The sequence below is a fragment of the Saccostrea cucullata genome, unplaced genomic scaffold (assembly GCF_032062105.1).
Source record: "Saccostrea cucullata isolate Sc308-1 unplaced genomic scaffold, CSIRO_AGI_Scuc_v1 ctg174, whole genome shotgun sequence".
NCBI classification, from domain to species: Eukaryota; Metazoa; Mollusca; class Bivalvia; order Ostreida; family Ostreidae; genus Saccostrea; species Saccostrea cuccullata.
In genome coordinates, this window is record NW_026931824.1 from 357429 (window position 1) to 371668 (window position 14240).

Below are 14240 nucleotides of genomic sequence, written 5' to 3' on the forward strand. Positions count from 1 at the left end.
ATTTCCCAAACGTGAAAACCCTATTCCGAGGGGAGGGGGGAGTCATACTAATGACTTAATTTTCATACCAATATGACAAAGATCAAAGTCTTGGAGAAGGGGTATCCGTTTTCTATATAGGGGATCCAAGATCACTTTTACTTTAAGACATTTATATACATGTAATAACTCTGCAAAGTCCAAGGGGGTGGGGTGGGTGGGGGTCCGGACCACCACCACCCCCCTTCCTCTAGACCGGTGCATGAATGACATTTAGTACCACAACCCTCTATGGCCTAAGAAAGACCATTTATTTTTAGTCATAAATTCATATACTTTCGTGTCAGGAAGACGTCACAAATCACTTCCAATTTCATATCATTTGTAACATGTAATAAACATTGGTATTTAAGGCTAGATTAAAAAATATCTTATTTCTCTAAAACTGTATGTTTTTCTTCCCCTTTTGTTGGTAACAAAAGTCAACATTTCATAAGACCCTTTCTTAAAGACTTCCCAAAAACCTGATCATGTAAAAATGAAGAAAATGAAAATGGTTGCATGAAACGTTTTTCAAGTTATCCTTCCTGGCTGAATATCAAATATCCCTAAAATGGACCCCTCCCCTTTCTCAAAAAAAAAAAAAAAAAAAACCCAAAAAAAAAACCCAAAAAAAAACCAAAAAAAAAAAACCTTGATTCACTAATGTAGATATCCCTGTTAATTTAATTATGAATTCTGGGAGTTGCTTTGCAATCTCACATGATCTCGATACTGACGTAGGCTGATGGAGAACTGAAATCAGGCACGTAGCATCGATTTTGAAAGGGGGTTGGCAGCCAGAGAAAATTTTTTTTTGACTTACCTGAAAAAGTTGACAAGCAAAATTAAGTCGAAAATCCTATTTCGTGGGGGGGGGGGGGGGGTCAGCTAGGCAAACTTTTCTTACTACCAATTCCTTTCAAAAGCCATTTTTTAACTTTACAATACTATATCCCCTTCATATTACTTTACTATTGTATAAAGGGGGGGGGGGGGACAACGGTCCGTGTAACACTTAACAATTCAAATTTCTAAAACGATTTAGAGTTTTAGAATGTTGATATATTAGTTCAAATATCTAACTTTCAAAATATCAAACTGATTTGGTATATTGAATTTTAATATTTTAGTTCAAAAATCTAAAATTTCAATTTTCCAAATAGGTTTAACATTTTGAGTTTTAAGATTTTTACCTTAAATATTCAAAATTCAAATTTCCAAAAACACATTTTGTATTTTAAACTTTTGAGTTTTTAATCTACCGTTTGTTTAGAAAGTTTACGCTTAACAATCTAAAATTCGATAACATTTTCGTCTTTTGATTATTCAAAATTTACTTCAAACTTCCAACTTTCAAACGCTTTAGATTTTTAGAAATTTAGAATTTTGATTTAAAAACTCAACTTTTAAATAACCAAAACACGTTTGTACATTTTGAGTTTTTAGAAGTTCAAATATCCAAAATATGAAATTCTATACCTGGTTTAAATTTTGGATATTTAAAGTAAAATTCTAAAAACTCAAAGTGTTAAGTTATTAGAAATTTAAACATTTAAACCAAAATTCCAAATTTCTAAAAATCTTAAAAGTTTCAAAGTTGGATTTTAGAAGTTTGAAGCTAATTTCAAATAATCGAAAGAAGAAAAATATTACCGAACTTTAGATTGTTAAGTGTAAACTTTCTGAACAAACGGGCTAAAAACCCAAACGTTTAAATTCCATTAATCGTTTTTGGTAATTTGAATTTTGAAAATTTAAGGTAAAAATCTAAAGTATCAAAATTCTAAAACCTATTTGGAAATTTGAAAATTTAGATTTTTTAACTAAAATATTAAATTTCATTATACCAAATCAGTTTGAGCTTTTGAAAGTTAGATATTTGAAATAACATATTAACATTTTAAAACTCTAAATCGTTTTAGAAATTTGAATTGTTAAGTGTTACACGGACCGACAACCAGACTTTCAATGAACATTTTCAATAGTAAAAGTATTGTTGGCAAAAAAAGTGGGGGGCCCGCCCCCCCCCCCCCCCCCGGTTGCTACGTGCCTGGAAATGTTTTTAGACTCTCAATGAACATGAGTGAAAGTGGCACTGAGTAAATATTAAACTTATAATTATCCATCCTCTTTTCCAGCCACGTAGCATCGTTTTGGAAAGGGGGCAGCCAGAGAATTGTTTTTACTTACCTGAAAGAGTTGGCAAGCAAAAAAAAAAAAAATTGAAAATTGCCCAAACTCTGAATTCCTATTTCGTTGGAGGTAGGGTGGGGGGTTGAGGTAGGGACCAACCTTTTTTCAATGCCAACTACTTTCAGTAACATTTTTTTTTGCATTCATTATTACATTTCCCCAATATCAACTTCCTGTAGTATAAAGCGGGGGGGCGCAACCAGCCTTTCAATGAACATTTCCAATTGAATACTAGTAGTAATTTTAAGTAATGTTGGGAAAAAAGTGGGGACCCCCCCCCCCCCCCGTTGCTACGTGCCTGTTTTCAAACATATGGTACCTTGCACCCCCTCCCAGTTTTAAGATATTGATGATCAGAATTAAATCACTGATGTTCACTTATGTGTGATTTTTTTTTAAAATGCCAATTATAAAATGTTACATGTATATTATTTTATTTTAGTATAACTAAGGCATATAAAAGGTCTCTGACTGAAATGCACGTTTATAATGCTAAAATCGACAAATTATTTTGTAAAATATTGCACATTTTTAATTATTTTGAATTCATTTCATGGGACAGATTGATATTACTGCATTAAAAAAATACATGCACAACAAAATCAAGCCTATGAATGTACAGTTGTGTGCCAAAAGTGAAGATAATTTTATTTTTTCTTTATATATTTCATTGAAAACAATATTTTGTAAAATCGCTGGTATGACAACATTTCTTTTTGGATAATTTTTTTAAAAATTTTTTGATAATCCAAGAAATTATTGTAGTTAAAAACAACAATAGCTAGTTTTTATCAGATAAGCATTGATAATTTAGAAATATTGTAATTTAAGTGTGACATGAATTTTTAAGTCATATATTCACAATGAATTATATAGTCAACATTGATCTTGAATTTTAGAACTGATGTTTAGTGATGAACTATATTTTACTACATATTGAAACGTGTAATGATCTTTTGAAGAAAGATAACTACTCATTTTCTGGTTTAATTACTGAAATAAATAATTAAATTGGACAAAAATTGACCATTTACCTATGATTTTACAAAATGTTGTTTTCAATGAAATATATAGAGAAAAAATAAAATTATCTTCACTTTTGGCACGCCACTGTGTACATGTATCAGAGACATATAAAACCATGTCTCTGCTATTTTACTAAAACTTAACATGACTTAACAAGAAAAACATTTCGAATCTACAAGTTGATAATTATAGGATTTCTAAATTTGGAGGAAATGAGGCCCCTGAGGACTCTCATTTCTTTTTGGATAATTTTTTCAAGGTGCATGTTTTTTGTTTTGTTTTATTTTGTAATTAACAAATTAATTATTTATCTATTCGTATTGCATATTTATTTATTTATTGTTTGTTTGTTTGAGCTATGCAATAAAAAATCGAAGAATTTTTCGTACAATTTCCCAAAACTTTTGCGCATGTGCATTGAATAAAAAATAATGTACACATCCGGCATGTGAATGTCTAATGTGGAAACTTTAGTTTTGCTAAAAGTACAGGATTCCAGTAGATTGCAACAAGGTCAGGGCTCACAGAACACTGACAGTAATCCACACAGTAGTATGGAGACAGTGCCATCTGATTTTATTGACGGCAATTTCAGTGAAGAAGAAGAGGCCGATGAAGTGCAGCCCTGGGGACGCCTTATGCCACTCGGACCTGGGTTTATTACAGTCGGTAGGTGACCATACAATCTGCTCGTCATCGCATTCTATTTTACTTAAACTTAACATGACTTAACAACGAAAAACATATCGAATCTAAATGATAATTATAGGATTTCTAAATTTCGAGGAAATTCGATATGCAAGACCAAAATAGCCATAAATCTATCCTCTTGCAGAATATTTTGTCTTTTGTATATGCCACAAGTGGTGAAAAATCAGTTTTCAACCAGGAATCGAACCCAGGGCCTCTGGCGTACTGTGCCAGCCCTCTAACAACTGAGCTATTGAGACCCGATATATTGACAGACTTTTACGCATGTGTGAACCCTGTGACATATTCCCCCTCTTTGTAGAAATTTGTCATTGAATTCTATGAGTTAAAGAAATGCATGAAGCATATTCCAAGGGAAGAGTGGGTTTTGTGTGTTGGGCGCCAAATGTCACAGGTGATGAAAAATCAAGTCTCAACAGTCTAGACGAACTCCAAAAACGGCATTAACGGAAGTGAGAATTTCAGTCCAGAAAAGACTCCAAAAAACGAGTCCACGCATGCGCAGTTATATCAAAAAATGGTGAAAAGTGGGCTCTCACAAAAAGTGTTTTTGCAAAAAATTGGATTACCCTACAATAATGTAAGTTCTCAGAAATGATTAATAATAAATGTCTCTAGAGTACGTATTTGTTAGATTTTTAATTTTATGTGCAAATAGTTTTTAATTTTAAGTCAAATTTGACCAACTTTGAACTTCAGCCAGACCTTGTACAAGTAGGATACAGAATATAAATTAAACGGTCTTAATCTTATTAAAACATGTCTGTGATTGATAATTCGTTTGCAGTGACTTAGCTAGTCATTTAAGAACTACTTTTACTGATTTTAGAAGTGTTTTTGTAAGTAAGAGACGCTGGCAAATTGCTCAAATTTCCTCTATCTTTCATGCCTATCGTGTACGAATGAATTTAGCATGTTTAGAGCAGCAATGAGCAACCACATTGTAAATACAGCTTACAAATAATTAAAAAAGTAAAAATTGATGATTTAATCATAAATAAGATTCGATCGGTGACAGTTACCTTAGAATCCATTCAGTTTCCACATTTCCTCTGTTGCTGAAGAGATCGTATTTGTTAGATTTTTGATTTTATTATTGATTATTCATGTTTCAAGTTAGATCAATTACAGAGAAAATTTAACGCTTGGGAATTAAATATGCATGTTAAAAGGGGATAATATGTAAAATTGAATAATATATATTGTAACTTTTAAATATTGACCGAATTTTACCCATTCATAATATTATTTCGACATATAATCATGTACGACATCTGAATTGAGAGCGTGAGTTATCACCATTGTTATTTACCTTATTGTTATCACATATGAACATATATTATCATGAAAACATTTTTAGAACTATAATCTATCAATTTGAGAACTTTAACAAATCACTCTTTTAAAATTACGGTAAAAAAGTCATCTCAAAACAAACCTGTAAGTATCTCTGCTCCGCAACGAAAATTGTGCATTTTTTTTTTTTTTTTTTGATAAAATAAATACGATCCAAGTGTCTTGAAAGTAAAATTGAAACATTTTTATTGTAATCAAGGAGACAGTAAATTAAGTAAAGAAATTCTTACCGACTGTATTGAATCCGATGTCGTATATCCTAAATCACTATTATTCAGGAATATGAAGCGATAAATAAGTCAATAACCACTAAATAATTTAATAAGTGCAATTATTTATTCAACAAAAATTAAAATCCAGTCACAGTTTACTAAATACAGCCATTATTCGGTCGTATTTGTGGAGAAAGCGAACGACAATCCATCGTTTGTTTACACCGGAAGCCATTTTGCCGCAATGCATGACGGAGCCAAAGACTTCTCTTTTGGAGTTCACGCCGTTTTTAGAGTTCGTCTAGACTGTCTCAACCGGGACTCAAACCCAGGGCCTCTGGCATACCATGCCAGCGCTCGAACCACTGAGCTATTGTGACCAGATATATTGACTGACTTTCACGCACCTGTGAACCCGGTGATAGATATTAGTTTTTGCATAAACAATATTATTTTACTGGTATTACTATATTCATATTAATTTATTAATGTAGGACACTAGGAAGTTATGTTGTTTACAGTGTATTATTTCTTCTACTTTTAGCATTGAAGAATGATGAATATTCCTTTGGCCGAGGAGAGAATTGTGATGTCTCTTTCGGTGTTCATATGGCTAAGAGCAAGCAGTGCTTTCAGGCATATAGCAAGGTTCACTTTAAGTTGACTAAGGTACATAATTCTCACTACCAAATATAGACTTTCTGAGTTTCTAAGTTCTAACTCTACAAACCACCTTCTGGTGTATTGCCGTGATTGATATACTGTGTACACTTGGCCATAGGGAAACAAAGATCTATTCACAGTTCATCATAAAAACCATTCTGGTGCTATTTTTAACTGTCTGAGATGTTTCATTATCATTTTATTTTCCTACAGCAACAAACCAGTGCTGGGGTTTTTGTTTTCCTAGAAGACACAAGTAGCAATGGAACATTTGTCAATGGTGAAAAAGTTGGTAAGTCATAAGCTTCAAATATAGATAAATGGGTTTTGTTATATCAACAATTGTTACCTACATGTATTAGATAAAAAGTGAATGCTTGCCAACAAAAATCTAACACCCATCATTTCTTCGTGAAATGTTTTAATTTTTCAAGAAAAGAATATAGTCATATTCAGCTGTTTTGAAGGGAATGTTCAGTATCTATATACTTATAAATTACTTGAGTTATAAAGATATATATTTACATATAGCAAATGATTTTTTTCATTATTCATTGATACTTCTGTAATTTTAGGGAAGGGAAACAAGCAAGTTTTGACTAATAATGATGAGATTGCACTGGCTTTGAAGAACAACAAAGGTAATAATAAATTAAAACAATTTGGCAGAAAATAATATGCAAGTTTACTGTGGGTAACTTAACTTTTACATGTCTTTTAAATCATAGTAACATATATATGTTTAAGTTGAAATTTTTTTTTCCAACTGTTATAAATCTATTTATTAAGCAAAGTATTGCGTAGGGGGCTCTTTTCCCCTCAACTGGCTGCTCTGGTAATCAGCCAAGCTAGTTGAGGGACAGTGCTGGCCGGCGTACTGCTCCCTGCGATGGGTTTAATTCTTTGTCTTGATTTCCTGAATAGTAGAATGTAGAAAAAAAGAAATAAAATAATATACCTGTATATTTCCATTTCAGCATACATGTATCTAGATCTAAGCCAGGATGAGGATAAGTCATTACCACCGGTGATCAGAGAAAAATACACTCTGGGAAGGACTCTTGGAAAGTAATAAAATCTCTTAATAATAAATTCACTTCTATCTGCATGTATAAGATCTTCGAATTTCCTGTCATAGAAGTTAGACATTTCCTTACTTATAATGATTTGATCAATTTTTTCTTATTCTGAAGTACTATTTTATACACATCAAACATTTAATGAAAAGTTTATACATGCAGATATTCTGTAAATGCCAAAATGGACAGAATCAAGATTTCAGGATTATATTGATTAAAATTCATTGGTCTTTTTGATAGTTTTAAAGTACATTGTACACATGTTTCAAAGAGTTTTAAACAAAGCAATCATGATATTATATATCAGTTAAAGAAGACGAAAAGTTTGGGTTGGTAAATAAATGTTTTAGATACATGTATCTGATATGTTTCTTTGTGTATATGTTTTTGTTATCATATACCGGTAACTTTCTTGAAACAGAGGGGCATGTGGTGAAGTCAAGATAGCGTTCTCCAAAGGAGACTGCCAAAGATTTGCTGTCAAAGTTATATCAAAGAAGAAGTTTACAATAGGTGGTAATAATCAAATTGTAAGTAAATACAAGTCCAATCAGACAACTTATTTGATTTGAATGTTTACAGAATTTTAAAAGTTACTTGAAATACATTGTACTTTGCTAAAACTCACATAATTCATTTGAATGGCTTTTTTCAGAATTTAGGTCAACAAGTCATGAATGAGGTTAAATTACTGAAGGCATTAAAGCATGTAAGTGCAATATAAAACAGACATTATGCATAATGACTGTAAAATCTCATATATCCATAATCCGTTTAACTTGAGTATAAAGTAATTACATACCTCTATGTGGAAGTTAAGAAAATCAATACTAAAGTTGATCTTGTCAACAGGAGGAACAGCTTCAATCTCTTTCTATATTACAGAAGTATAAAAATTGTATTATAAATTATATGAACGTTGATACATATATGTAGTAAACTGTCCTGTATTATAACTTGTATTTATTGTTTACAGCCCTGTATAATAAAGATAGAAGATGTGGTGGACACACCAGATGTACTGTACATAATTCTAGAATTGTAAGTCAGAATGCATATAGGTAGTGTGTTACAGACTGCTAAAACAAGTGTAAGATTGCTAAAAAATGTGATGTTATTTAGCAATCCTGTAAAGCTATATATGTTCTGCAGACTGTATGAAAATGGAACTATCATTCATTTAACTTGTACCTGTACATGTATATGGATAAGCCTTTTTCAGTTTTTTGTTAAAATAATGTTTATCTGTGGATTCTCTCTTCATACAACTACATGCAAATAGTCTTTTAATAGATTACATTATAGACTTGGTATTTATATACTAGCTGCAATAAAATAACCCTATCTGATTTTTTGTTTCTGATACTGTAAAACGAGAATATTTGGCGCACTACTAATTTTAGCGCCTTTGGCGCAAGAGCCCTTGAACGCTAAAATTTATAGTGCACTAACAGATTTCTAAATATTATTTTTTTTGTGTATGTTCAAAGATTTCACATAAGTACATGTAAACCGGAACACGCAATTACATAATGTCGAAGGGTCGTTGAATTTTAAATACACACTAGCACTGTACATAATAGGATGTCCGATTGATCGAGAAAGTTCTGCCAAATTATAATTTAATTAAACTTTTGTTTTGTTACCCGATACTTATTATTAGAACCTTCAAAGTTTGGCTTCTCAGCGTGTCAATCATCATATCGCCTCAAGGTAAACAATGCAATCAAGCATGGCGATTGAGCTTGTAGACAATACCTGATTATGATTACCGTTTATACAAGTAACTTTCTTTCGATGCATGCATTATTTTGATATGAATAAATTGCGTAAATACTCCATTTCTTTTATTTAAAATATCATTAAAATAAAATATAACATTGTGATTGCAACACCACAGTCATGTTGGCGAATGTTCACTTATATTTACTTATATACGGTTGTGCTAATGTCTTTCCGTGCTTGACAAACCAAAAAGTCAAATACGGGTGTGGATAAAAAAAAATAACATCACATTTATATATTTTTAATGACTAGTGCAAGCGCTAAAATTTATTTGTGCCAATGTATCCCCCATTGCGTTTGCGCTAATATATGTATGCGCTAAATTTTCTCGTTTTACAGTATCCCCTTCCCCCACAAAAAAAGGAGAAGGCTACATTATTGTACAGACTTACATGTATATACATGACTACTTGTGCCATTGTAGATGTAGACATGCTATTTTTATATCCCCTTTCTCATTGAATTCTTAAGAGTTGATGGAGGTGAACTGTTTGATAAGGTGGTCAGTATCGGGCAGTATGATGAACCAACAGCTAAACTCATCTTCTACCAGATGGTGTGTGCTGTCAAGGTAAACAAAGAGAGATAATAATGACTTCATTAATGTACATACATTCACTTATGTGCAGTATGACATCAATACACCTTTATGATTTGGATCATTGATATAATTAAAAGTGGATATATGTGTTTTAATGTACCATAACAATTCTCATAAACTTCTGTTTTTCAGTATCTTCATGATGAAGGAATTACCCACAGAGATTTAAAGGTAAATATGATTTAAAAAACATACATTTTTTGCAAAGTAAAATGCAATTTTTCATCAAATGTTAACTGATCACACCATTTGAGTAATCCATGTTTTTCTTTCATTAGCCAGAGAACATTCTATTGGCAAATGAAGAGAATGAAACATTAATCAAAGTAAGTGAATCATTCATATAAAAGATGTAGATGTCTGAATTAAGGAAGAGTGAGATTGATCACAATTAGCCCCTTCACAATAACTGTGGTACTATACTTCTGCGGGCAAAATAATAACGTTTGGCGGTGTTTTTGTTGATAGATAATTAAATGACGTATTTTAAACAATTACTTTTACGTCATATTTCACCAAAATATATCAATTTGCCCTGCAAAAGAGCAGTACCGCAGTTACCGTGAAATGGTCTATTGTTTTTCTTGGAAAGGAGAGGGAGAGGGATTGAAAGAACTTACAATATTTCAGGAGAAAAGTTGTTTTCTATGTGAAATTATTAAAGTAGACAGGTATGTTAATACATATGGATAAATTGATTGAAATAATGTGATTCTCATTGATTCACATTGTACTTTGATACCTTAAATAATAGTTATTATTTTGCATCAGTCGTATTTTGAAATACCATATAATCCCCATCAACCGCCCTGGGCGCTTAGAAAATTGTGAGAAGGGGGCAGTTATTTTGGTATCCTTTTTCTAATACATGTATTTAATGTCATATTTTAACTTCAAAAAATCTTTTAAAAATTAAATTCAAAGAACCACTAAAAGAATGTCTACTTATTGTGAAGATAATCCACCAAAAGTATGCTAAATGATTCATTTTCCACCAAGAAATTGGATGATAGACAAGTTTCATTTTCACTTTCTTCAAGTTTTGGCTGACTGATACGATTCTAGATGATTTTAATCACTGTACAGGGGGCCCTTAATTATTTCCTGAAAATTAAAAAAGACCTAGAGGGGCACTTATAGGGACAGGGGTGGTTAATAGGGATTATACGGTTTATATACTTATATAGGTCTTATTGAGAGGAGAACTATTGCTACCTTTTCTCATCCATATACCAGCATCATCTATTGTCATATGCTGTTGAACATTTTAGTTTCTCTGAAATATGCTAAAACAAGTTTGATTCATACTTATTGCATCTGTGAGTAGAGGGAATGATATTGTACATGAGGGCTGTTTAGCCACTTACTAATTTTATAGATTTACCTTTAATTGTTTAGTTTGGTCCACTATGATTTTAGGAAAATTGTACTTTGCTAACATAACACTGAAGTCTTTGTTACTAGGTGACAGATTTTGGTTTGTCCAAGTTTGTGGATGCCGGTACAATGATGAAAACTTTCTGCGGAACTCCATCTTATTTGGCCCCTGAGATTCTGCTGACTGCTGGGATGGGGGCGTACACAAAGGCCATCGACTGCTGGAGTCTGGGGGTCATATTATACATCTGGTAAAATACTCCATAAAATACAGTAGATAAATTTCTCTAATCTTTTCACAGAACATAAATCCTCAAGATTTTTATCTCTAACACAGAGGTTAACATACATGTATTTCAATCAGATACTAGTGTATTCATTGTGCCCTGTATGTTTGTTTTCAGTTTAGCGGGTTATCCCCCCTTCTCAGATGAACGTGAGGACATGAGTCTAGATAAGCAGATAAAGGGAGGTCACTACTCATTCCCACAGGAATTCTGGAGTGGAATATCAGACTCAGGTATTTTATATAATATCAGAAAGGTTTAAGATGTTGAATAACTCTAGCTGCTCTTTCAGCCACTTAAAAAAATATTGTCATTGGCAATATGGGAATGCATAAACAACCAGAAAAATACCAACTTTTTTGCCTGCAATTTCAGCATCAACATTAAGTTTTAATCTTTGAAAAAGAAATCTCTCTTTCAACTTGATTTTTATTACTAGAGTTTATGTTATAATCTACATACATTTACCTGCAAAAATATCCATTTTTACATTATTTCTTTCCTTTATATTAAGGCTATAGTAATTTTAATCATCATATACTGTTTATATTTGATCCCTCAGCCATTGATGTCATTAAGAAGCTGTTGACAGTGGAGCCAAAAAAGCGAGCCACGTTAGACGAGGTCATTAACCATCCCTGGTTCAAGGTACTGAAAGTGAAACAAAGGGAATGTTGAGATAATTGGTAAAGGGTATTTAATATGACAAAGAAAAGGGAATGTAGAGCTACAAACCTAGTACACACATTATCTGGGATTATTCTATAAGGCATGGAGATTTCATTTTCACAAGGTTATGCTGTTATTTCTGGTCAGAATCATCTTACTGAACACACAGGTCTCATTTGAATTTTGTCATTTTACTCAATTTTACATGCACAAAATTATAAGAAACCTTGATGTACAAACTAAAACACTGCACTGCATAAAAATCAAGTACAATCTTAGTACCGGTATTCACTAGAAAAGCATAGCCATATTTTTGGATCACTATACAAAAGTGGGTCAAGATTTACCGTACATTTAAAATTTAACATTTTAGGCAATGCAACACAAGGCAAATTCTTTGATTTCTATGTATTAATGGTATAAATCTGATTACAGGATGAAGCTATGAAGAAGAAGGCCAACTTATTAATGTACCCAGATTCAGGGGGCATGGCACCGCCTTTGACCAGGGTTAGTAATACTGTAAACAGTTCTCTTTAAGAAATTATGCTGTGTTCTTTGAATTGGCCCCATTTCAAATTCGCCCAATCAAGAAGAGGGCGACAGGGGCAAAAATAAAATGGGGGCCATCTACCAACTTTTACCTCCTCTGAGCCAAAGGCTCAAAGAGCTAATGCCATGGACTTAAGTGCAGTGTGTTGTGTGCCATAGGCATCATCTTTTTAGAATATAGGTTATGCACCAAGAACCACTTGGCCAATTTTTGTCAGATTTGGTACAAAGTTTCCTTGGACAATAATAATTCCTTTACAAAATTTTGAGGGTTTTTGTAATTTTTCCTTACAGCCTGGGAAGAAGCGATCACTGGAACAAAATGACGAATCGCCAGCTGCCAAGAGGCAGACGTCTGTAGATACCAACTCCACCTCCTCCCCACCCAACACACCATGACTGGGGTCAAAACTTACCAAGGAGGAGGCGTAATCTGTGCATATTGAACTGTGTGTTTGTAGGTAAACATGTATTATTAGTCGTGATTGTGACACAGGTTGTATGGCAATCAGAGTGAATGATATGAGAGGACCAATGTAAATACACGTATTCATTTTTGTGTGTATTTGTTACTTGTGATAAAGAGTGTAATTGTCTTTGTACATATTTGAATGATTGTTACTTAGGTTGATGAAGACTGATGCAAGCATGCTATTGGTTGTAATTTAGTTTACCTACTGTGTAGAAGTTAAGAGTTTAATTTACTTGTATGATTTTGTTTTAAATTGTTGACCAATGAAAGGAAACCATATGCTTAGTTTACCTAGGTGTATCAAGCAGTATTTTAAGATAAATCAAAATAAAATCAAAGACATTAGGGTTTGTAACCTTGGCTGAATTCTTTGTTGTATTTAGTATAGGTAAAAATTATTTGTCATGTTAAAATTTGCCATCATCACTAGAATTAGAATTTTTGTCACCCAAACACCCTATTAGGGCCCAGTATTAAATTGAGGATACATGTACTATATTAGATAAAGGTAAGACCTTAAATGTCAAGGTTAAATGATTCAACTGATTTTCTTTTACACTGAATCTAGTAACATTAAAATTACATTATCATGGTTGACTTGCCAGTTGGTCTAAATGGTTTATTTTTTCAAATGGATTAGGCATGCATTTAGAAATTGCTGTTCTTTTTCTTCATGGTATGATTACTGATTGAGTCTTCAGATTAATACAATTTACTAATGAGAGCAGTATCCCTTAGATTAAATAGTGATTGTTTCCTGATTGGAATATGTGTTTATTTTGTCACTGCCCAGAGCCATTACTTAAGGACTTTTTTTATGACTTGCTGAATATGATTTAATAATTTCCAGTGCATTAATTCACACTTTATACTTTTATTATACAATGTGTATTTTGATAAGTTCATCTGATTGCATTTTGAACAAGTTTTTTTGCACAATATTTCATGTTTTATTTTTAGAAGTATCTGGTTGTACAAAATATCTAGTTGTATAGATTTATTGATAGACTTAGCTAAATACAATTTTTATCACTTTTTGAATGTGCTTTCTTTTCCCTCATTGAGCTTTTGGTACAAAGCTGACACCTTACATTCTCATATTCCTCCAGTGTTGGAGATAATGATATAAACTTCTCTCTTTTTTGATACATGTACATACTGCATTAAGTCATCAAACCTTGCAAAGAGGTTCAACTTCGGCAGACTCCAGCATAATTATAATGAAGATTACACCAG

General features: G+C 32.4%; 1 protein-coding gene across 1 annotated transcript; it reads left to right on the plus strand.

Annotated features, from left to right (window-relative positions):
• Positions 1 to 3669: 3669 nt before the first annotated feature.
• Positions 3670 to 12936, plus strand: LOC134233647 (serine/threonine-protein kinase Chk2-like). The gene is made up of 16 exons (XM_062715635.1): positions 3670 to 3909; positions 6064 to 6188; positions 6396 to 6474; positions 6758 to 6823; positions 7160 to 7250; positions 7683 to 7791; positions 7917 to 7970; positions 8238 to 8302; positions 9518 to 9617; positions 9780 to 9818; positions 9926 to 9973; positions 11112 to 11275; positions 11429 to 11544; positions 11874 to 11959; positions 12416 to 12490; positions 12827 to 12936. Exons 1-16 carry the CDS (start codon positions 3693 to 3695, stop codon positions 12929 to 12931), a joined length of 1539 nt encoding a protein of 512 aa, XP_062571619.1. The 5' UTR covers positions 3670 to 3692; the 3' UTR covers positions 12932 to 12936.
• Positions 12937 to 14240: the final 1304 nt, after the last annotated feature.